This window comes from Canis aureus, chromosome 7 (genome assembly GCF_053574225.1).
Source record: "Canis aureus isolate CA01 chromosome 7, VMU_Caureus_v.1.0, whole genome shotgun sequence".
Taxonomy (NCBI): Eukaryota; Metazoa; Chordata; class Mammalia; order Carnivora; family Canidae; genus Canis; species Canis aureus.
The window spans coordinates 6263999-6285849 of NC_135617.1; the positions used below are offsets into that span (position 1 = coordinate 6263999).

A 21851-nucleotide genomic window follows, 5' to 3' on the forward strand; every position below is an offset into this window, starting at 1 on the left:
TGTTATAAATTATGTTATTTATTGGGTGGTCCTGATTTTGAAAATGGGGTTCCAGAATTCTTCTATTGAAGAATTCAATTCCAGTTGGCTATTTTCCATCATAAACATATACATCTGCCTTTGTTTTTCCTTTGGGATAATAAAGGTGAGTAGACCCAACACCATTGTCTTGGTATAGTTGGAGTGGAAAATGCAGAAGAGTTAATGTGCCTAGAAGTTCACACTTCTTAAGATGTTTAAGACTTTTAGAAGTCTAAGCTTTGACAAAATAGAGCTTATGCGTATTTCAGAAATTCTTCAGACAAGAAATTGGATACTTTTTCCAGTGTAGTTTAACTTTAGGTTTCTGGCACACAGAAAAGCCACATACTTCTGGTTTGGGGGCGATCACCTGGCAAATGCCCACGGAGCTGGTCTGGGGTTTAGCTCTGGGCTCAGCTGAAGGAGAAGTATTTTACCAAAGTGCTGGGAAATCTTCCCGCCATGCTTCTTCCTCATTAGTTCAAGTTCAGACATGCAAGTGCTTCTGTAGGCAGGAGTCAGGGGAAACCAGGGAGAGTAGAATTCATCCAAGAGAAGTAATTCCTGGCCAAGTGGAGTTGGTGGTCTCCAAATGTGTCTCAATCTCAGTGTGTGTGTGGTCAAGGCTTCTTTAAGATGAAGCAGGTTTTGACAGCAGCATGGAGGTGGGAAGGAGACAGCACACTGGAGGTTAAATTAGGGTTTTGTTCTTTCCTCTCACTGTGTTCCCAGGTCCTTTGACTGAAGGAAACTTTGACTTCGTGGTGGCCAAACCACTTCCCCTCTCTCCCTCTATGAACACTCCCCCTCCCCTCCAGTCAAGCCTTCTGTCTCTAGGAAAGGTAGCATTTCACTTCTCTAACACAAGCACCAGCTTCCACACCTAAGTGGTTCCTGGGTCCTGACCCAAGCAGAACCGAAACTTGAAGCACACAACTGCCAACCAACATTCTCCCGACCAGCCAGGGGTCTCCAAGAAGATGGGTAGGTTCAAACCTTGTTGCTTCAAGCATATGTATGTATGTATTTTGTACTGTATTTCTCAAACTGCTCCCTAGAACACTAGTCCCTTGAGTTGATGATAGGTATTTGCAAAGGGCGCAAAGGGTTCTGTGGTCGAACAAATTTAAAGAACATTTCAGTGGGCCAGGGGTTGGGGTAACTGGGTGATGGGTATTAAGGAGGGCACTTGATGTAATGAGCACTGGATGTTATACGCAACTGGTGAATCACTAAACTCTACCCTGAACTTAATAATACACCATATGTTAACTAACTTGAATTTAAATTAAAAAAAAATTTAAAAATAAAGAACATTTGATACTCTCTCGTCTGGAGCTTTATAAGTACACACTATGATAGTAAAGGCTCTGAGAAGGTCTGGAGCAAAGAAACCACAAGTTTCCCAAACTTATTTTGACAAAAACCAACCAACCAAACAAACAAATAACCCCCACCCCCACCCCCAACCCCTGTAAAATGCAATACAAATCCTTTTACAGTGAAAAATCAAGACTAAGAGTGTTGATTGATCGAACGAAGTCTGTTAAACCGGAGAATGTTTAAAAAAATGACTTGCAGTATCTTAAACATTTTACTTAAATTAAAAAATATATTCAAACAAATATGCAAACATTTGCCAATTTTCTAACACAGAACTTAGGCCTTTTCTTTGCATGCACCCACTCATTGGAGTTCTGTACTATCTTTCTTCTATAAACCATAACACATTGTGTGGTTTTCTAGTGTGCTGTCTGTTGGTTTGCTTGTTTCTTTCTTTTTTATGGAGAGAAAATTAAGAGACCATGAAACAGTCTCAACATATCATTTTTTAGGGCAGTTTGAGGTTCATAGAAAAATTGAGCAGAGAGTACAGAGGGTACCCATCTATTTCCTGCCCCCCACCCCCCAACACACAGCTTCCCCAACTATCAACATCCCACATCAGTGTGGTATGTCTGTAAGAACTGATGAGCATACACTCCCATGTCATCATCACCCAGAGTCCATAGTTTACACTACGGTTCACTGTTGGTGAAACTATGGGTTTGACAAATGTATAATTGGCATCTACCCACTATTATATTATCATACAGAATAGTTTCACTGCCTTGAAAATCCTCTGTATTCTGCCCATTTATCCTTCTCTCCTGTCTAGACCCTTGGCAATCATTGACCTTTTTACTGTCTCCATAGTTCTGTGTTTTCTCAAATTCCATATAGTCGGGATCATACAATATGTAGTCTTTTCAGGTTGCCTTCCAGCATTTTTATCCATGTCTTTTCATGGTTTGATAGCTCATTTCTTCTTAGCATGAAATACTATTCCATTGACTGGATGTACCACAGCTTATCCATTTCGACTTGGTTTTATAGAACAGATCTCTTTTTTTGTACTCCAATTTCTTTGATTTCCACAATAATTAACACAATGCGGTTCCACTGTACTTGAACCACAATGACAAGCAAAACTGGCATGAACAGGTTTGGAACAAACAATGACCAGTGATGCTGGGTAAACATAGGTAACCCGAAGACTGTGATTAGTATTTTGCCGGCTTGTGTTACCAAGGGAATGGAAAGCTTCAGGTAAGCCTGTGAGCCTGTTATTGTAGGGTGATTGAGAGAACGACTGCACTAACATGTTGAGAAACTGGTGTTCTGGGGCACACCACTGGGAATGCTGGCCTTGACCAAGGTGTCTTAAGGGTTCGGAATGTGCTTCCTTCAAGCGAGACATTGCTCACTGTTAACATGTGTGTATTTATGTATTTCTAATTACCTACGGTACTATCACTGGCTAATATCGCATAGCATGACATACCTAGGGTGAAACTCATCAACAATGAGAATGGATCTCAATCCACATTCCTAAGAGGTTTCTCGACCTTTTAAAATTTTTTGTCTGAGGATTCCTGGGTGGCTCAGCAGTTTAGTGCCTGCTTTCGGCCCAGGGCGTGATCCTGGAGTCCTGGGATTGAGTCCCACATCGGGCTCCCTGCGTGGAGCCTGCTTCTCCCTCGCCTTGTCTCTGCCTCTCTCTCTGTGTGTCTCTCATGAATAAATAAAATCTTTAAAAAAAAATAAAATTTTTTGTCTGACTTCTCATCAGATGTGGTTATCTCTTTAACCTCATAGCGTGGCTGATGATAAACATGTACCAGGATTAGAAGTGTCTTCACTATTTCTTAGTGCTTGCTTGTGGATTGCCTGCAAGTAGTCACTTGAGGACACCTCAGTGTGGAGTGTGACATGTGACTTCTTACATATGGATTTAATCTATTTAGAAGTTCTAACATTTTCTCCCCACACCCTTGGGATATATGCACTCCACTTGGGAGATTGCTGACCTTATAAATGCTCAGAGAAGTTGAGAAAATCAATTAAGAAGGACTTCAATGCCAAAATGTCAAATGTGGGGAAGAGCAGAGCCTTTTTCAATCAGCGGAACCCATCTCTCTGCTAAGCCAAGCCCCAGAGGCTTAACAAGGATGTCTGGAGCTACTTTTTAAAGTTCTCAGGGGAGCACTAGTTCAGCTACCACAAACTAGCACTGGACCCGGTGTGGCTGCCACATTTTCAGATGCTCACTGATAAACTGGAAACTCTTTCAGAAGTTATACAAGAAGATTAAGCCCCAAGACAAAGTGGGAAGGAGGGAGAAGATAGAGAAGGATTGGAGCATTTCTTTCTGGCTGGTAACAAATGTAGACACCAGAGATGTAAGACAGGGAGAGAGAAGACCCCGAGGGAAGGACAAGAGCCTGAGATGTCCCCTGGGTTTCAATACTCTCCATTCCCAGCTTCTTCTGTAGAAACTCCTAGCCCAAAGCTAACCTTGACCACAAATGGTGGTCTCTGCATGAAGTGGTCTCTGTTGGAAGCCCCGTCCACTATGGTTGCTTCTTGCTGAGATGAACAGTAGGTGGGTGGGGATTCCAAGGTTTTATTGCCTTCTTTGAAGGTTCCTGGTCCACAGGGGTCTCAGGAGGACTACACTGAAGAAATGTCTATCAAAGCACCCCTGGTACACAGTGGGGACTCCATCACTTGCCCTGGGGGAACTCACTACCGGAGGATACCCACATTGAGTTATGCCTAACAGACCAAAAACAAAACCAACAGTAACACAACACCTTCACTATTGGTATTTGTTTTAAAAGTCATGAGTATAGAATCTGAACAAGAGTTTAGAATTGGCCAGTACTCTGTAACCAAAGTAAATTTTGATAATATCAACCTTACAACCATTAAAAATAACTCTACCCCTCTCCTCTGCCTGACTCCTACCAGCGTTTTACTGAAGGCTCTTTCCAAGTACCACCGAGAAGCACTCTGCACAAGGCAGCACACAGCAGAACTGCAAAGCAAAAATGCTTCCTCCCTTGCCCCCCCATCCGGGTGTCTCATTAAAACCACAGCCTGAAACATGCAGATGGTTGCACCTGCTGTGTGCTTGTGGATTTTCTCCCAAGCCTCGAAGGGAGCCGCCTGGATGCAGCAAACACAGCACAAACAACAGATGCTCTGTGTCTTGTTAAATGTTCTGTAATTGAAGCTCAACCTCACTCAGCTCTCTGGTGACATTTAGCTCTCTGGTGACATCCCCAGCTGAGAAGTGGCTTGCCCTCTCACTGCATGGCCTTTTGCCAAAGTCCTTTGTGCAGAATTCAGTTACTCAAAGCACTGATAAAAGCGACAATGTCTTACATGAGGACATAGATTATTAATTCACAATACAATGTCTGTGGACTTTGTCTCAAAAGGAAAGCCTAATTTAGTTTGCTAATCAAACAACTTCTCCATAGTTTAAAGGCTGTGGACTTTCCTATAGAATTAGTAGGATTAGGAGTAGACATTGTAGTTTAGACAGGATCAGTTATATAATCAATGGCACCCTGTGCAAAATTAAAATGCAGGGCTTCTTATCCAAAAAGCAGGGGGAGAAAAGTACTACTTATAGGTACTAAAATACAGTGTTTTATTTCTTCTGCAATCTCTCTCTTGACTTGTCATGGTATTTTTATTTGTTTTTAATGTTGCACTCCCCAGGCATAGGAATGCTCACAAGGCAAGTGCGACCCTCACAGGCATCCAGGGGCTCCACCCTGTGATCGGAAGCATGAGTATATACGCAGGTGCTGGATGGTGGCCCCATATGTCCCGGCGAGGGGCAGAGAAGTTGAGCCAGGCATCGTTCCTTCCTAGGGGCCCACTGTGGACAGGCAACCCCAAGGGTATTGTAACCTCTGTATAAATCAAAGGATAGGCAATAGGCTTGCTCCATTGAATCCACCCATTAGATGTACCATGATGTTGCCAGACTAGAGTCCTTGAAATACTACCAGGTACACATATCCTGATCTTCCTCCTGCTTGGGCTCCCACTGAAGCAGAGGAGAGCAGCAATTGCTGCATAGGGATGCTGAGGGGGAGGTTAGGGATGCCTCGGGTGCCAGAGAGCAGAGGAGTAGGCAGCAAAGAACCCCTCCTGGCATGGTGGGGAGGCAGTAAGAAGTTGGACTATATATAAGGCAAAGGCTCCGAGTTCTTGGTGCATGCTCCATTGACTTACTGAATTCCACTTGCAAAACACAAATTTTAAGTTAAAATTAAGCATTTCAAGATGGCACCCATAGGGCATTAAGCCCCAAGTACTCCTGAGTCCCATGTGAGTGCAATGATCACATGTCCATGAAGTGATCCCGACTTTAGACTTCAGATGAAAGGAAATAATTGTGATTGACTTCCTACCCCAAATACATGTATTTGTAAGATGTTGACATATATGTCATATACATGTATTGCATATATACGTACACTAGATATATTACAAATAAGAAAAGCATGTGTTTTACCCATTTCAACTTTATTTCACTTATGAGTTAATCAGCAGAATTGAGACTGAACTTAACAAATGTTTTCTATTTAAAAGACTTTAAGTGGAAAGAAATACATCAAAGTGTTAGTATTCTCTCTGGGCCAAGGTGTTAAAAACTAATTTTTGTATTATTTTCTGGACATAGTGGTACTTGTTTTTAGCCATGGAAATGATACATGGATTACTTTCATAATCAGGGAAAAAACCAATAAATGCTTATTTTGTAAAGTAATAAAATAAACACACTTTACCTGTAGGGAGAGTACACCGCTCCTTAGACTTTTCTGATACAACCAGTGCTATCTCTCTGTTAACTTTTCTTAATACTTCTTGGATCATGTGAATTTCAAGATTTTCCAGAAGTTTCTGAAGCTAGAGTAAGAAGTTTGAGAGTCACTTTCTACATTCAGTTTGTAATCTGGGCTCCTAAGACAAATTCCTCCAGAATGGTCTGGGGCTAGGTCCTGTCCTTCAGCTATTCTCTCCCAAGGAAGAAGGAAGGGTTCCTTTCTTGGGTTTCCAAGTGCTTCTGTGAGGATAGATACACCTCTTTGGAGACCAACATCTTTTCTTCCTGGCCCACAGCCCGATTGATAAATACAATCATTTTTCTACCAAGTGGTGCTAAATTGCAAAGTGCTCAATGTCTGAGATGACCTCATGTGTTTTGGGGGGGCCTCTAAATGTGACCAGTAATTTTATGAACTATTGTTACAAGAGAAACCCTTGGGGCTGAAACTCAATTTAGATATCCAGGATGATTTCATGAGAAGATTTAAAATTCTAAACATGACCAGGAGAAAACTGTCCCAATAGCTGTGAGCCCTTCTTTTACCCATTATGCTTGTAGAGCCCACATTTCTCCCTGTCAGAGGACCACTAGAAGTACTAGAAGAACCAGGGTTCAGAAGGGTAAGCAATGGGCTTGGGACTGGAGGGTGTGTGTGTGTGTGTGTGTTGCGGAGGGTTGGGGGGTAAGTTGCTGCTCGATTCCTGACATTCAGGGGACGTGAGTCTCTCCATTGACAAACAACTAGAGGATTTGCTTGCCTGTTATAGAAAGCACAGCCACGTGGAGACTGTGTCTCAGGACCAAGGTGAACAAATACCCTCTCGCACAGATCATCTAGCACATCAAATGGACTAGTGTATAAATCATGTTGTCTTATTCTTAGAAAAACAATCACAGGAGCTATTTTAAGCATTCCATTTTCCTAGGTGTGTGTGTTGGGAGGGGTGGATAATTGCATGCTAGATTTTAAGTTTAAGATGCTACTATGTTCTCTATCATAGTCTTTTTTTGGTAGTAGTCTATCTTAATTAGAGGAAAATAAAAATATGGAGATCTAGACTTACAAAATGGAGATATTAGGAGTAGTTATTTGCTTAATCAAAGTCCCACATGCCTTTGAATACTTGGTTCCCTCCAAGCCTGTTCAATGATTTACATACCTTCAATCTACACTTAATGTTTTAGAAAAAAAAAAAAAAATGCCACCTAGGTAGATCTGTAGTTTTACATGCTTATGCCATAAAGGAAATTTTCAAAGTTAGATTCAAAACAGTTCCTGCATACCTGCTGAGTTTTTATTTCAATTTCTGAAGCTCCTTTGGGGGGAAGAAAAGACTGACTACTTATTATAATATCTTCAAATTCATCTTCTTTCCCCATCCGCCTAGCGATAGCCTTCATGCTGGGGTAGAGAATGTCAGTTCTATTAAAGAAGAGAGACAGAAATTAGCAAACAAATGTACTTTTTTTCTTTTTCAGATTCTCTGATAATTATGTTCATTCATGTTCTGTTTCCTGTAATCATGTATAAACCTCCCAACCCATTATAGACCCTCACCTCGACAGTTGCCACTCCCTTAGTCAATATTAAATCCCTTAGCCTTTCCCATTGGGTACATTTAATTTCAGCCTTTATTCTTCAAAATAATTGACAGGTTTTCTCATTCCCTAGTTACGAGGAAAGCTGACCATAATAACCTATAAGATAGACTGTTTGGGCTATGCCACCAAAGAGAAACTTTTTGTGCCCAGTAAGGTCCAAGGATGGTGAGTGGATGCTTAGTGAATGCTTGTTTGATAACAGACACATGGAAGAAGCATCATGTTTTTCTTGCCACTTAAGGCATCCCAGCTAGAGTCTGAAGCTGTGAAAACACCTCCCCATCCCGCAAATCTAGGACCTCATGTTGCATCTTATTATACCTCTGGCTGCAAGGCATGACGCCTTCAGAGACTCAACACTTGGGTCTAATGGGGCAGAAAATGGGGAGGAGTTTGTAGCAGTAGCATCTCCATACCCAGTGCTCCCTGGGATGCTATGAACTAAAAAAGCTTAAGAGTCAGCACCATGAGGACACTTGAGACACAAGTTCCCAGAGACAGAACTCTAGGTAAAACTCTTTACCTAGAGTAAATGTTACCAGTGTTGCTTAGTGGAACCCAGCACTGTCCCTGCAGTCAGTAGAACCCAGCTTTCCCTGAAAAGCACTGGTTATAGAGACACATTGCCCAGCTTCCTCTACACTCAGTGGGGCTGGATGTACCAGGATTATGGACTAAATCTCACCCTAAGAGTAAGAGGCAGGAATTTGCCAAGCCTCAGATTCCACTCATTCACAAAAATTTGCACCTCAGCAGCAACACTCACCCGTAGAGTTCTGAAAACTGTTTGTGAAAGGACAGAGAATTGCTGTCCTGGCCTTGCAGTTTGAGTCGGCCCCACTGCTCCTTTAGCACTTCCAGCTGCTTCCACAACACCAGAAATGATCTCAGGAAGGCAAGGGATGTCACCACATTGCATGGGTCCCTCAGTAGCATGGAGGCTTTGGGGCTGCTTTGGAACTGACTTCTGAATTCTGGCACTCTGGACAAATCTCGCTGAAAGTATTACAGAAATCCTTCTTTACTAATCATAGATCAATATAGGATAACCTTTTACATGTAGCCCATGCAGAACGAACATTTTAGAGAATGCCCAGTCTCCCCAGGAGGAATGGTTCATGGGCTTGCAGCACACTGAGAGCTTAGAGAGGGTAAGCATCCTTCTTAAATACACAGGATACAGAAAAGAGGGAAATGCCTCCATTTCAGCTTTCTGCTTGAGTCTTGAACCACTTATCTAAAAAACTCTTACTTGGGCATTAACATCGTATCTGTCTTTGAAAAACTGAGCCTTTCATGGTTAGCCTCTGCATTCTGGAAAGTGCCCTTCGAGATTTAATTCCCCATCACAGTAGAGCTGTAACATAACCTTTATTAGGGATTTTACTTGTTTTATGGATGAGAAAATGGAAATGTAAGTTTATCTCATCTCCTATTTCTCCTCCCAGCCTTTATAAGTTTATATGTCTTGGGGAATCCCTGGATGACTCAGTGGTTTGGTGCCTGCTTTTGGCCCAGGGTGTGATCCCGGAGTTTTGGGATCAAGTCCCGCATCAGACTCCCTGCATGGAGCCTGCTTCTCTCTCTATGTCTCTGCCTCTCTCTCTGTGTCTCTCATGAATAAATAAATGAAATCTTAAAAAAAAGTTTATATGTCTCTTAATTTGAACTTATTATTCAATAGGCAATTTTCCTTTAGAATTATGATTTGTTTACTCGTTTATCTTTTCCTTAAATGTTTGTTGAGGGGCTGCTATGAGCCCTGGAGGATACAGAGGGAACAACGTTTTCAGGTCCCCCTCTCTTGCAGCCAGAGGTGTGAGGACAGGGGTCACCCAGAGTGACAGACAAAATGGGGACCTGCATCCAGGCCTGTTCCCTGATGGCGGTGTCTCAGGCACAGGGAAAGGAGCATCGCTTTGCAGATGAAGACGGCAGACCTGGATCATGAAGTTCTGGCAAGAAGGGCCTCAGAGAACATTCAGGTAACAGCACCTCAGATATTCAGGTTTCTGGGCTCAAAACAGGAAGAACCACCACCTAGTGTAACTGGATCCTTGATCAGGGCTATTAGCATATCTAAAGAAAGGCATGGCTGCCAGAAAGAGGGTTAGTCAGAAGCAGAGTTGGCAAGCAAGACCCAGGAGAGAGCCGAAAGCTCCTGCACACAGCTGACAACTCCTCAAGTAGCTTACCACCTCACTAAGCAGCTAACCCAAGATTTCCAGATTTGTTTTATCCTCGGAAATTTTTCATCAAATAAAATCTTATGCAGTAACCAAAAACATTCAACAGACCGAGGCCGAGCATGATGAAGGGGTGGGGGGTGGGCAGCCTACAAGCAATGTAGACCCCTCTGCTCAAAAAGGCCCAAGATGCCCCTTTTAAAGGATATGTGTGCATTGTCACCTGAAGACCCAGCAAAAATATAACAGTATGAAAAGCACCTAGACTATATGTGAACTAGACTATATGTGCAGGAGATTCAGTGGCTAATCTAAAAGCAAATGGAGGGGTAGGGGCAGTTGAGCTCTCCCCGGAAATGGAGGATGCCACTGGCAGATGCCAATATTGCACTCTACATACTCTGCTAGCACAGGGGGCGAGTTCAGATGCAAAACCCTCCCACCACCATCTTACTAAGACAAGCAGGGGCGATTGGTTATGGCACTGTCTGGTTGCCTTGCTGAAAGCCAGAACGGGGACCAGCTGCAACACCTCCCAGATGCTTAGCTGGGGCAGGCAAGAGCAAGCAGTAGCAGCAGCATTCTTCCCCACTCCTTAGCTAAAGCTGGTGAACACAAGTAGTTGCAACATTCTTGCACTCACTGGTTGGGGCTAGCGAATGTGAGCAGTCCCAGCATTTTTCTGCTCTCAGCCTAAAGTCAGAATATGCACACAGACAAGGCACTCTCCTGTCACATTCCTGAAGCCCTGGGGACAAGCAGTCAAGACGTTTTCCTGCTGTCTTTCTGAAGCTGAGTGTGCCCCACCCCTTACATTTTCCATCTGTCTAGTTAAAGTCCGTGGATAATGCAATCCACACAGCGGATGCTCCTCGACTGACTGGACCTGGTGGTCAAGGGGGCTGACATTTCTGAGCTCCAAGGGAATGTATCAATCAGAAAGACAGTACTTGACAGGCCACTATTCCAGGGTATTGCAGACAGTAGACTGAAGCACAACTCTTTCTCCCTGTGAAAAAAGCCTATTTACTTAGCCTGGAGCTTCAGCTTGAGTGAGGAGCAGGCTTCAGGTTTTCCCTACATATAGAGGCTACGGAGGTGCTCCTAAGGAACATAAGCAGGAAGACACCATCCTTGTGCACCTCATATGCCTTAATACAGTTCAATAAGTTCTCCCAGAAAGGAGCTTATACACTTATCTAGAGTCCCAAATTTTGCAACTGTCACCCAGAGGATACCTTCAGATCCTTTGGTCTGGAGGCTAGCAGGGATTATGATTGTGGCTGCACAACATTATATTAGCATGTATTTTTAAGCAATTTTATTTGAGAAAGAGAGATCACAAGTTGGTGGGGGTGGGGAGCAGAGAGAGAGAGAGAGAGAAGCAGACTTCCCACTGAACAGAGAATCCTACTTGGGGCTTGACCCAAGACCCCGGGATCATGACCTGAGTCAAAGGCAGATGCTTAACCAACTGAGCCACGTAGGCACCCCAATATATATGCAGATTTTAAAAGCTGCTGCCTGAGGATCTGGCTTCAGATCAGCCTGAAGCTTGGTGCTAAATGACATTTTTCCCTTTGGAACACTGACAAGCTTTGGTATATCTTCAACCATGTATCAATAATAAATCAGGCTGATAAGACAATCATAAAGGTTCAAAAACAACTAAGAGCTAGGACAAGTTTGAACAAGAAGTTTCTGTGACATAAGGGCATTTCAAGACTGAGAGACCCAGAGAAAGACATAATGCTATTGAGGTAAGTAATCCACCTGATAAAGAATTTAGGGTAATGATCATAAAGGTGCTCACAAACTTGCAAGAGGAATGGACTTCAACAAAGAGATAGGAAATATAATGAAGTATCAAACACAAGTCCACAAAGCTGAAGAATATAATACGTGAACTGAAAAATATCCTAGAAAGCTTAAAGAGCAGACTGGATGAAGCAGATGAATCGGTCAGCAAGCTGGAATGCAAAGCAATGGAATTCATCCAGATAAAGCAGCAGAAGGTAAAAGGAATTTTAAAAAATGAAGATAAGGGACCTGTGAAACAACATCAAGCAGAATAACACTCAGATTATAGGGGTCCCATAAAGAGAAAAGAAAGAGAAATGGGCAGAAAGCTTATTTTAAGAAATAATAATTGAAAACTTTCTTAACCTAAGAAAGGAAACAGATATCTAGATTCAGGAATCCCGGAGAGTTCCAAATAAGATGAATTCAAAGACAGCCACACCAAGACACATTATAATTAAAGTGTCAAAATTTAAAGAGAGAATCTTAAGAGTAGCAAGAGAAAAACAATTGTTACACACAAGGAAAACACTATAATCAACAGATTTCTCAGCAGAAATTTTGCAGGCCAGAAGAGAGTGACATGAGATATTCAAAGTACTGAAAGGAAAATTCTTTGAACCAAGAATACTCTACCTGAGGATTAACATTCAGAATTGAAGAAGAGATAGAGCTTTCTAGAGAAAAGCTAAAGGAGTTTAGCACTCCTAAACTGGCCTTATAAGAAATGTTAAAGGGATGTCTTATAGCAGAAATGAAATGGCATTATTAACCAGCAAAAACATACAAAAGTAAAAATCTCACTGGGAAAGGTAAATATATAGTAAAGGTAATGGGTTAATTTATAAAGCTACTATGAAGGTTAAAAGACAAAAGTAAAATTAACTAAAACTACAATAATTAGTTAAGAGATACGGAAAATAAAAAGATATAAAATGTGACATCAAAAACATAAAACATGAAGGGATGTGGCAGTTAAAATGTAGAGTTTGGAAAATGTTCAAATATGAGTTGCCATCAACTTAAAAGAGACAGTTATATACAGAGTATGATGTATGTGAATCTTATAGTAACTACATAGCAAAAACTTGTATTAAATACACAAAAGAAAATGAGATAGGAATCTAAACAGAACATTAAAGATAGTCATCAAGCCAGAAGGGAAGAAAGAGAAGGAAGGAACAGAAAAGAACTACAAAAACAGTCACTAAACAAGTAACAAAATGGCAGTAAGTACTTACCTATCAATGATTAAAATAAATGCAAACAGACTAAATTTTCTAATAAAAAAAAGCATAGAGTTGCTGAATGGATAGAAAAGCAAGGCATAGGTAAGGACACACACTTTCAGTGAAGAGATGGAAACAAGACATTCCATGCAAATGGAAATGAAAATAAAGCTGGTGTAGGTATATTCATACTAGACAAAATAGATTTTAAAACAAAGACTATAATAAAAGACAAAGAGGGGCACTACATAACAATAAGGGATTAACCTCAAGAAGATAAAAAATTTCTAGGTATATATGCAGCCAATGTGGGAGCACCAAAAATATAAGACAAATATTAAGAGACCTAAAGGGAGAAACTCACAGCAATATAATAATAGTAGGGGACTTTAACACCCCATTTACATCAACTGATAGATTATTTAGACAGAAAAATCAGTAAGAAACCTGGGCTTTAAGGGACACAAAGCCCAGTTAGTAAAAGGAAGGAAATAATACAGATCAGAGCAGAAATAGATGAAATAGAGACTAAAAAGATAATTTTAAAAATTAATGAACAGCTGTTTTTTTGAAAGGATAAACAAAATTAACAAACCTTTAGCTAGACTCACCAAGATAAAAAGAGAGAGCTTAAAGAAATAAAATCAGAAATGAAAGAAAAGGTACAACCGATGCCACAGAAATACAGGGAATCATGAGACAATTATTAACAATTATAAACAAATAAATTGAACTTCCTAGAAGAAATAGATAAATTCCCGTGCTTTCTATTGTCTATGAATATTTAAAAACAAATTGTGAAATAAAACTAATTAAAATAAATAATAACTTTAAGGCAAACTTACCTTGTTTATATATTCATAAAAAGAGAAGTCTTCTCTTCCTAAGTGTTTCAGAGAACGGAAGAAGGAACAGGAGACAGGATAAAGAACGAAGGAGGGGGATAGTGGGGATGTCAGGGAAGGCTGACAATCCATCAAAAAACAGGGCCAGAAAAAAAAAAAAAAAAAAAAAAAAACAGGGCCAGGAGGGGGATCCCTGGGTGGCTCAGTGGTTTAGCACCTGCCTTCAGCTCAGGGCATGATCCTGGAGACCCGGGATCGAGTCCCGCATCGGGCTCCCTGCATGGAGCCTGCTTCTCCCTCTGCCTGCACCCCTCTCTCCCTCTGCTTCTCTCTCTCTCTCTCTCTGTCTCATTAATAAATAAATAAATAAAATCTTAAAAAAAAAAAAAAACAGGGCCAGAAAATAGTAAATCGAGAGCCCAAAGGGCCCAGCATGCTTCTTGATCTTGGTACTATTTGGTGCCAGTGCTTACTTTGCAAATGCTCCCTCTGAGTGAAACATGTAATTCTGTTGTGGAACTTAGATGGCACATCTAAACACACTTCATTTTCCACTAATTTGCCTGAAGTAGACTCATGACTCAATTTCAGCCAGTAGAACACAAGGAAAATCTACTAGAAGGCTCTGGAAAGGATTTTCTTCCTTGGTAAAAAAGATAAAACCCTTTAACGAGAAAGCTTTTTGGCTCCTGTTTTCATCTTACAAGGATGAAGGACACATGTGGCGACATACCCAAGATGGCAGAGTGGGGGCCTACACCGACCTGAGTGACTGTACCAACCTGAACTGCCTCCTCCTAGACTTGTTTTAAAAGATCAGTACCCTTCCTAGTTTAAGTCATGGCCAGTAGCACAACCTGTTACTTAGAGCAAGTGCACCCTAACTGGCACAGAGGGGCATCAGCTCAAAGGTGGAAAATCTGAAAAAGCTTCTGAAAGAGTGGTTTGGCGGTTGAAACCTGAAGGATAAATAGGAATTAATCAGATGAAGTGGAGAGTTAGGAGAAGGAGGTTTTCTGCTAGAGGGACTGGCTTGCACAAAGTTACTGAGGAGAGGCAGCATGGTACATTTGATAAAATGAAAGAAGTTGAGGATAGAGATATCAGTGGGTCAGGACATTTGGATTCTATTCTCAGGACATTTGGAAGTCACTGAAGGGTTATAAGAGGGAAGTGACATAATCAGGTTTTGCATTTAAAAATATTACCCTGGTGAATATACTGGAAGAAGGCAAGAGTGAATACAGGGAGTCCAATTAGAGGTCATGCTCATAGCCTAACATCAGGAGATGATGCTGATTGAGGGTTGGTAATGGAAGATGGAGAACAGTGGACAAATCTGAGAGATATTAAAGTAATAGGATAGTCGAACTTAGTGTCTGATTGCGGGGTATGATAGAGAGAGATCAAAGATGAGTGTCCAGATTTTCTGGCTTGGACAACTGGACAGGTGGTAGTTAACTGACAGGGAATATGGAAAGAGGAGCAAGTTTTGGGCAGTGAAATAAGCCCAGTTTGGGACACAAGTTCTCTGGGATGGGACAAGGATGTTGAATGCATGAATCTGAGAAGATTTATATTTGGACAAGACACGTAGATGGTCATCACATGAGTCATCATGTGTAAAGTCATCAAAGTTACAAAAGCAGGTGAGTTTGCCTAGGGAGAGGCTGAGAAGTGGAACAAACATAGCAAATAAGAGTAGAAGGGAGCTCCAGGGCCAGACTGTTAAATTGGAATCTGGGTTTCTCTCCTTACTAGGTATGTGATTTTGAGCACACCACTTAACCTTTCTGAGCTTCAGTATTACCTGTAAAATGAGAATAATGAAAGTACCTACTTCATGGAATCATTGTGAGGAGAAGAGAAACAAGTAACTACCAAAGCGCTCTGAAAAGATCTCAGTCATAGCCAAGAGTTGTGTTAATAGTATTCAGGGGAAACTTATTGACTAGACACAAAATGCACAGTGCCTAGGTCCAACAAAGTGTTTTAACTCTTTTAAACTCAGAAAAGAAAGGGTATTGAGTTTGAATAAAAATATTTTAACATATGATATTAATTTTTTATATTAACACAGTTGTAGACTATAATGATTTAATGATTTTTTTTTTTAATGGAGGAAGGGGTCTGCAAAGACACAAGTGGCTAACGTTGTGGAAGTAAAAATGCAGACCTGGTTGTAGAAGTAGTGGGACAGAGCCTAAAAGATAACACATTGGGGATTGGGAGAGGAAGAGGGGGGCAGGAGGCGGAGGAGAGTCTGTGGGGAAGTCTGAGAAGGCCTGCTACCAATGCCAGAGGAAAACTAGGAGGGAGCTGTACTTTGGGAGCCAGGAGCAGGGAGGCTGCAAGGACACATTGTGTCAAATGCTGACAAGGGGTCAGGTTGCATGGGACTGAAAAGTATCCAGGGGATTTTGTGACAAGGACCATGGTGCTCTTGATGAGAGTGGTCTCAGTGGTGACAAATTGTAGTTTCTGAGGAGCAGATTAAAGGTAAGGAATCAGAAGTGGCTGCTGCAGATCTCTCCAGAAAGTCTGGCTCGGAAGAGGAGGCTCTTCAGATAGGGGCACCAGCTAGCTTATTCTGTGTCCAGACAAGTCTCTGTCTGGTTCCTAGATATGAGCAGAACTGTTTCCAGTTATGATACCAGGTGGGCTAGGGGCTCTTGGTACCTTAGAGCTTCAGAGGGACAAGTCCAGAGGAGGGAATGCTTGCTTAGGAGTCCATAGGCTAGCTGAGTGATGAGGACGAGAGCCCAGGCTGGAGATGTCCACCCAGGGTCCTCTCTCATACCTCTCCAGTCCTTCCGACTCCACTTCTAAATGTGTCTTCCAACTTTAAATGTGTGTGACTCATAAGGAAATCCAGCTAGTTAGATGATTTGTTCCATTTGGTTTCAATGGCCCTCCCACCTTTGTTCTATTTTTAAAATGAAAAGAAATGAATGTACCACGGATCACAGGTGACTCCTGCTCCATTGCTGCTCCGAAGCAGCCTTCGCATAGTCCTGGGACTCACTGGGAAAGGCTGTTGGACAGAGGGGGCGCTCTGGTCCATCTCCCAGATACAATACAGCATTGGCTGGTTATGTGGCCTGTTCACCAAGAGTACCTGAGTGTTTTTGTCCAGTGTGGCTTGCTGTCTGGAGGGATCCTCCAAGATCATATGATAGTTGCTCAGAAGTACATCTTCCAAAAGCAGTTGCATGCCCACCAGCTCTCCATGAGCCACCTTGAGGTCATGGTCACTCAGCCTACAGAGGCACAGCTAAAAACAAAAATGAACAACACACTCATTTTGAAGATTTCTTTGTATCCCTTTTACATGATTTTGGGGAGAAAACCAGGGATAATTATGTTTACAAGCCCTGCCTTCTCAACTATTAGAAAATCCATAAAAATCAGAGCAACATTTCTAGCTCAAAGTCCTCCTTGAACATCTTAGACTTTTGGCTTTGTATGGAAGTCAAGTCTCCCAGCACTTTACAGTGGCAGCTGTACATGGTAAATGTATAGTATGATATCAATTTTTCTTTAAAAGTACAGATATAAGAACACCTGGGTGGCTCAGTGGTTGAGCATGTGCCTTTGGCTCAGGTCGTGATCCCAGGGTCCTGGGATCAAGTCCTGCATCAGGCTTCTGGCAGGGAGCCTGCTTCTCCCTCTGCCTATATCTCTGCCTCTGTGTGTCTGTCATGAATAAATAAATAAAATATTTTTTAAAATCCAAACTGACTTAATATTGAACATAAGCAAAAGCAAACAGTATAGTTCCCATCACCTAGCCCCAAGAACCATCAACCTATAGCCAGTCCTGCACCTATCCCTATCCTTCCCCACTTCCATATTATTTTGAAGCAAATTTATGACTAATTTTCATGTTGTTCCTAATACTTTTCTATATTTTCTATTTTTAAAAATGAGAACACAATGATACTTGCTTAGGGAATCAGGGGAAACAAATAATCCAAAGACATTCTCCTTATGAATTGTGCTTAATGGGTTCTCTTCCTACCACTGTTCACAGGCAGGCCAGGGTCCTGGTCACAACCACGCCCCCCCCCCGCCCCGCACCGCCCCGAGCTTCCAGCCTAGGTGTTTCTTTAAGAGGCTCAGAGAGTGATTGGAGATGGATTGCCATCTTCCCAGATCATAACTGGCCATGGAAATTGCAGCTGAGGCCATGAAAGAGGCCCATACTTGGTAAGAGCATGATTCTCTTCCGTCATAAGAAAGCATGACTCACCTTGTAGCACTGGGTTTACAGCTTCATAATCAAACACCTCTGCTTATCTCATAAATTATTTACCACTGACCTATGGACCCAATGACGCCTGTTTTGCAGTCTTCATTCAGTTCCGTGACAAGTGGGAAGACCTATCCTACCTGCATATTGTATTCTAGGGTATCTGGGCTGTTACTCATAACCGGAAACAGTCCTCCATCTTCCAGAAATGCTCTCCAAGGGAATAGCATAGATGCCTAAAAGAACCAAATAAGAAACACAATAATGCTATACTGTGTCCATAAATAATAAACATCTTATATGAACAGGATTTCTGTGTCTGTACTCCAAAACGCCATAAGATGATTTATTTACTATGTAGACATAGTTCTTGATAGAAAATCTCTGATGATGTAGAAGAGAGAGTAATAATTTTTTTCCTTTTTTTTTTTTTTTTTTTTTTTCAGGATCTGGCTAGACATACAAGGGTACTTAAGATTTCAGTTTACTGGTCAGCACCAATGTTTGGAAGTTCCAGGATACTATAACAGTGGGACACACTTATGATCAACAAAAGTAAACTCACTCAAATGTTCTCAGTATTAAGAATTTTAAAATGCTTTCCTTCATCACCGTTGTACTCCAGTTGTAGGTAACAACTCAAAGCCAATGCCACAACATTAACATGTGGGCCTCTGCTTTCTCCATATCACTGTCCAACAGCTAAGGCGTCCCCTACTACTTATGGCACCACATGCAGCCCTGGACATAGTAGGCCTGTCCATCTGACCCCATTCTACTCTTGCAGACTTGGTACTGATTTCAAAAAATTCCTAGAGTTGGAGTTGATTCAGGTAGCAGGAAGCCAGGACACTTGCATCTATCTAATCTGAGGCAACATGCAAAGGCAGTAGGGATAGGCCCAATTCCTGTCTTCTGGGACTAAATGAGGGTCAAGTCTTGGGATAAGAGTAACTGTCTTATTGCTAGGGAAGGTAAGAGTGTGGGACTTATAGGGGGTTGATATTGGTGTTACTTGGCTTAGCTTTGTAACGTAAAAACACTAAGCTGGAGCTATTAAAGTCGGAAAACCTGGGTTTGTAAGGTGGTTTTAAATATATGTTCTTAACTTCTTTGATACTCTTTCCATTAAGAGGTAGAATTTAAGTCTTCTCCCCTTGAGTGTGGATGAAAATTAGTAACCCACCTCTAGTGAATAAAATATGGCAAAATATGGGCTGCCTGGGTGGCTCAGTGGTTTAGCGCCGCTTTCAGCCCAGGGCCTGGTCCTGAAGACGTGAGATCGAGTCCCACGTCAGGTTCCCTGTATGGGGCCTGCTTCTCCCTCTGCCTCTCTCTCTGTCTCTCATGAATAAATAAGTAAAATCTTAAAAAATAAAAAAATAAAATATGGCAAAAATGTTGGGATGTCACTTCTGAAATTGGGTAATAAAAAAGACTATGACTTCCACCTTGGGTTCTGTCTTTTGTTGTCTCTTGAATTGTTTGCCCTGGAGGAATCCATCTGTCATGTTGTGAGGAAGCCCTGTGGAGAAGCTCACATGAATGAGTTCAGAAGTGGATATTCTGATGCCAACCAACAGCCCTGTGAGTGGGCTTGGAAGCAGATTCATCTCCTTGAGATGACTACAACCCGGGCCAGTACCTTGACTGGAGACTAATGAGAGATCTACACAACTAGCCAGGACTACACAATATACTCTTCCCAGATTCCTGAGCCTCAGAAACTATATGAGATGATGAATATTTATTGTTTTAATCTGCTAAATTTTGGGGTAATTTGTTATACGGCCATAGATAATCAATAGAATTTATGATCTAGTGCTGCCATGACTGCCCAGCAGTCTGATGTCTGGCCTGCCAGAACCTTAAGCTTTTAGTTATGGAAGGTGGGTAATACTGTTGGTACCCAGGAGCAATAATAGTTGCCAGGATAACATTTGATAACGCCTGTTGTAATCCTGGCTCTTCAAAACTCAGATGCTGGCCTTAATTTATGCAGTATAGTTGCTGTCATTATTATTTATCAAATAGAAAAGATCAACTGTTGGTTTTGCCACCAGCTGTGAGCCATGGTTTCAATTTTCCTGTTGAGTAGTTTGGAGGCGGAAGACTCTGACTATGAATAACAGAGCCCAGGCTGCTCTCCCATGTCAATGAAGGGGAGCGAAGCAAGGCTAAAGAGCACTAGAACATGGAGAGCCCCTACAAAATTTAAACCAAATGGAAACAAAGTACCAAAATCCTCGATGTACAAAACACCATTTATAGGTATAAAAATACCTCTTAACATACCTGGAGGCTCTGTGGATCTAGTGGCTGGGGCAGGCTGAGCTGTGAAGCAAAAATGCTCTTCACGAGAGAATTGCTCAGAGGTGGCAATCCGTGATACATGCCATCTGTGACAGACTGGTAGGCAGAAGCATTTCCAGCTGCCAAAAATGTTCTTCTACCAAAACACGGAGGGAAAGAAAAGCAGTTATTTATGCTTCTAAAGCTCAAAATATTCTTCAAAGTTACGGCAGCAGGATAACATTTTGAGATATACATAGGTTTCTTTCTCAATGACCTCATCCCTCACCCCTCTTTCTTTACACATCGCCCTTTACTCACAAGTCACAGCCCTCAAGGGAAAAGTAGATATACTCTAGACTAGCACTGTCCAATAGAACTTTATGCAATGTGGAAATGTTCTAAGTTTGACTGTCTTATATGGTAACCACTAGCCACATGTGGCTGTTGAGCACTTGAAATGTGGCTACTGTGACTGAGGAGTTGAATTTTAAATTCTATGTCAACTAAGTCAATCTTAATTAAGGTTTTATTTATTTTTTTATTTATTTTTTTATTTTTTGGCATTTGAGATACTTTTTATTTTTCCATTCATAGATAGACACCTTCAATGTGTAAGGGATATTATCTCCCAACTCAGAGAAAGCTGGTTTCTTTATTTTTTTATTTTTATTTTTATTTTTTTTAATTTATTTTTTATTGGTGTTCAATTTACTAACATACAGAATAACCCCCAGTGCCCGTCACCCATTCACTCCCATCCCCCGCCCTCCTCCCCTTCTACCACCCCTATTTCGTTTCCCAGAGTTAGCAGTCTTTACGTTCTGTCTCCCTTTCTGATATTTCCCACACATTTCTTCTCCCTTCCCTTATATTCCCTTTCACTATTATTTATATTCCCCAAATGAATGAGAACATATAATGTTTGTCCTTCTCCGACTGACTTACTTCACTCACTCAATTAAGGTTTTAAATTAAATAGCCACATAGGACTACTATATTGGGCAGTTCCGCTGTAGCTCTAGAACAAAGATATGGATTATTTGTTGAATTGATTATTTTAAGCCTAATAGCAGAGGCAATTCTTGATATGTAAAACCAAATTTTAAGCTAAATAAGAAAATTTTGGGGTTTGACAGAGGAAGCTTTTTGTTTTGTTTTGACCAAAACTTGGTTTTTCATATCAAGAACCAAAAATCCTGAAGACTAGTGCATGAAATTAATACTATAAGTCGTAGAGAAGGAAGTATGCATGATAAATTACAATGACCTTTTTTTTTGCCCAAAAGGAAATAAGAGTTTAGTAAGCAAGGAAAGACTGTTTCTAGAACTTAGATCTAGTGGATACCTAAGAAAAGATGCTGACATGGGATACACTGACGAGAGGCTATCCTGAAACAGAGGGGACCTTATGCCTGCATCTTCCATGGGCTTAGGCCAAGTCTTGCATAA

The 21851-nt window shown here is 41.4% G+C and overlaps 1 protein-coding gene across 1 annotated transcript in view; it reads right to left on the reverse strand.

Annotated features, from left to right (window-relative positions):
- The window catches only part of LOC144317014 (uncharacterized), a 140085-nt gene that overhangs the window by 26877 nt on the left and 91357 nt on the right, over nt 1–21851 (reverse strand). The window contains exons 30-35 of the mRNA XM_077902844.1: nt 20403–20556; nt 18248–18343; nt 16974–17129; nt 8562–8791; nt 7478–7616; nt 6153–6273 (exon numbers count right to left, since the gene is read on the reverse strand). Of these exons, the coding sequence (XP_077758970.1) occupies nt 6153–6273; nt 7478–7616; nt 8562–8791; nt 16974–17129; nt 18248–18343; nt 20403–20556 (896 nt within the window). The remainder of the gene's footprint in view (nt 1–6152; nt 6274–7477; nt 7617–8561; nt 8792–16973; nt 17130–18247; nt 18344–20402; nt 20557–21851) is intronic.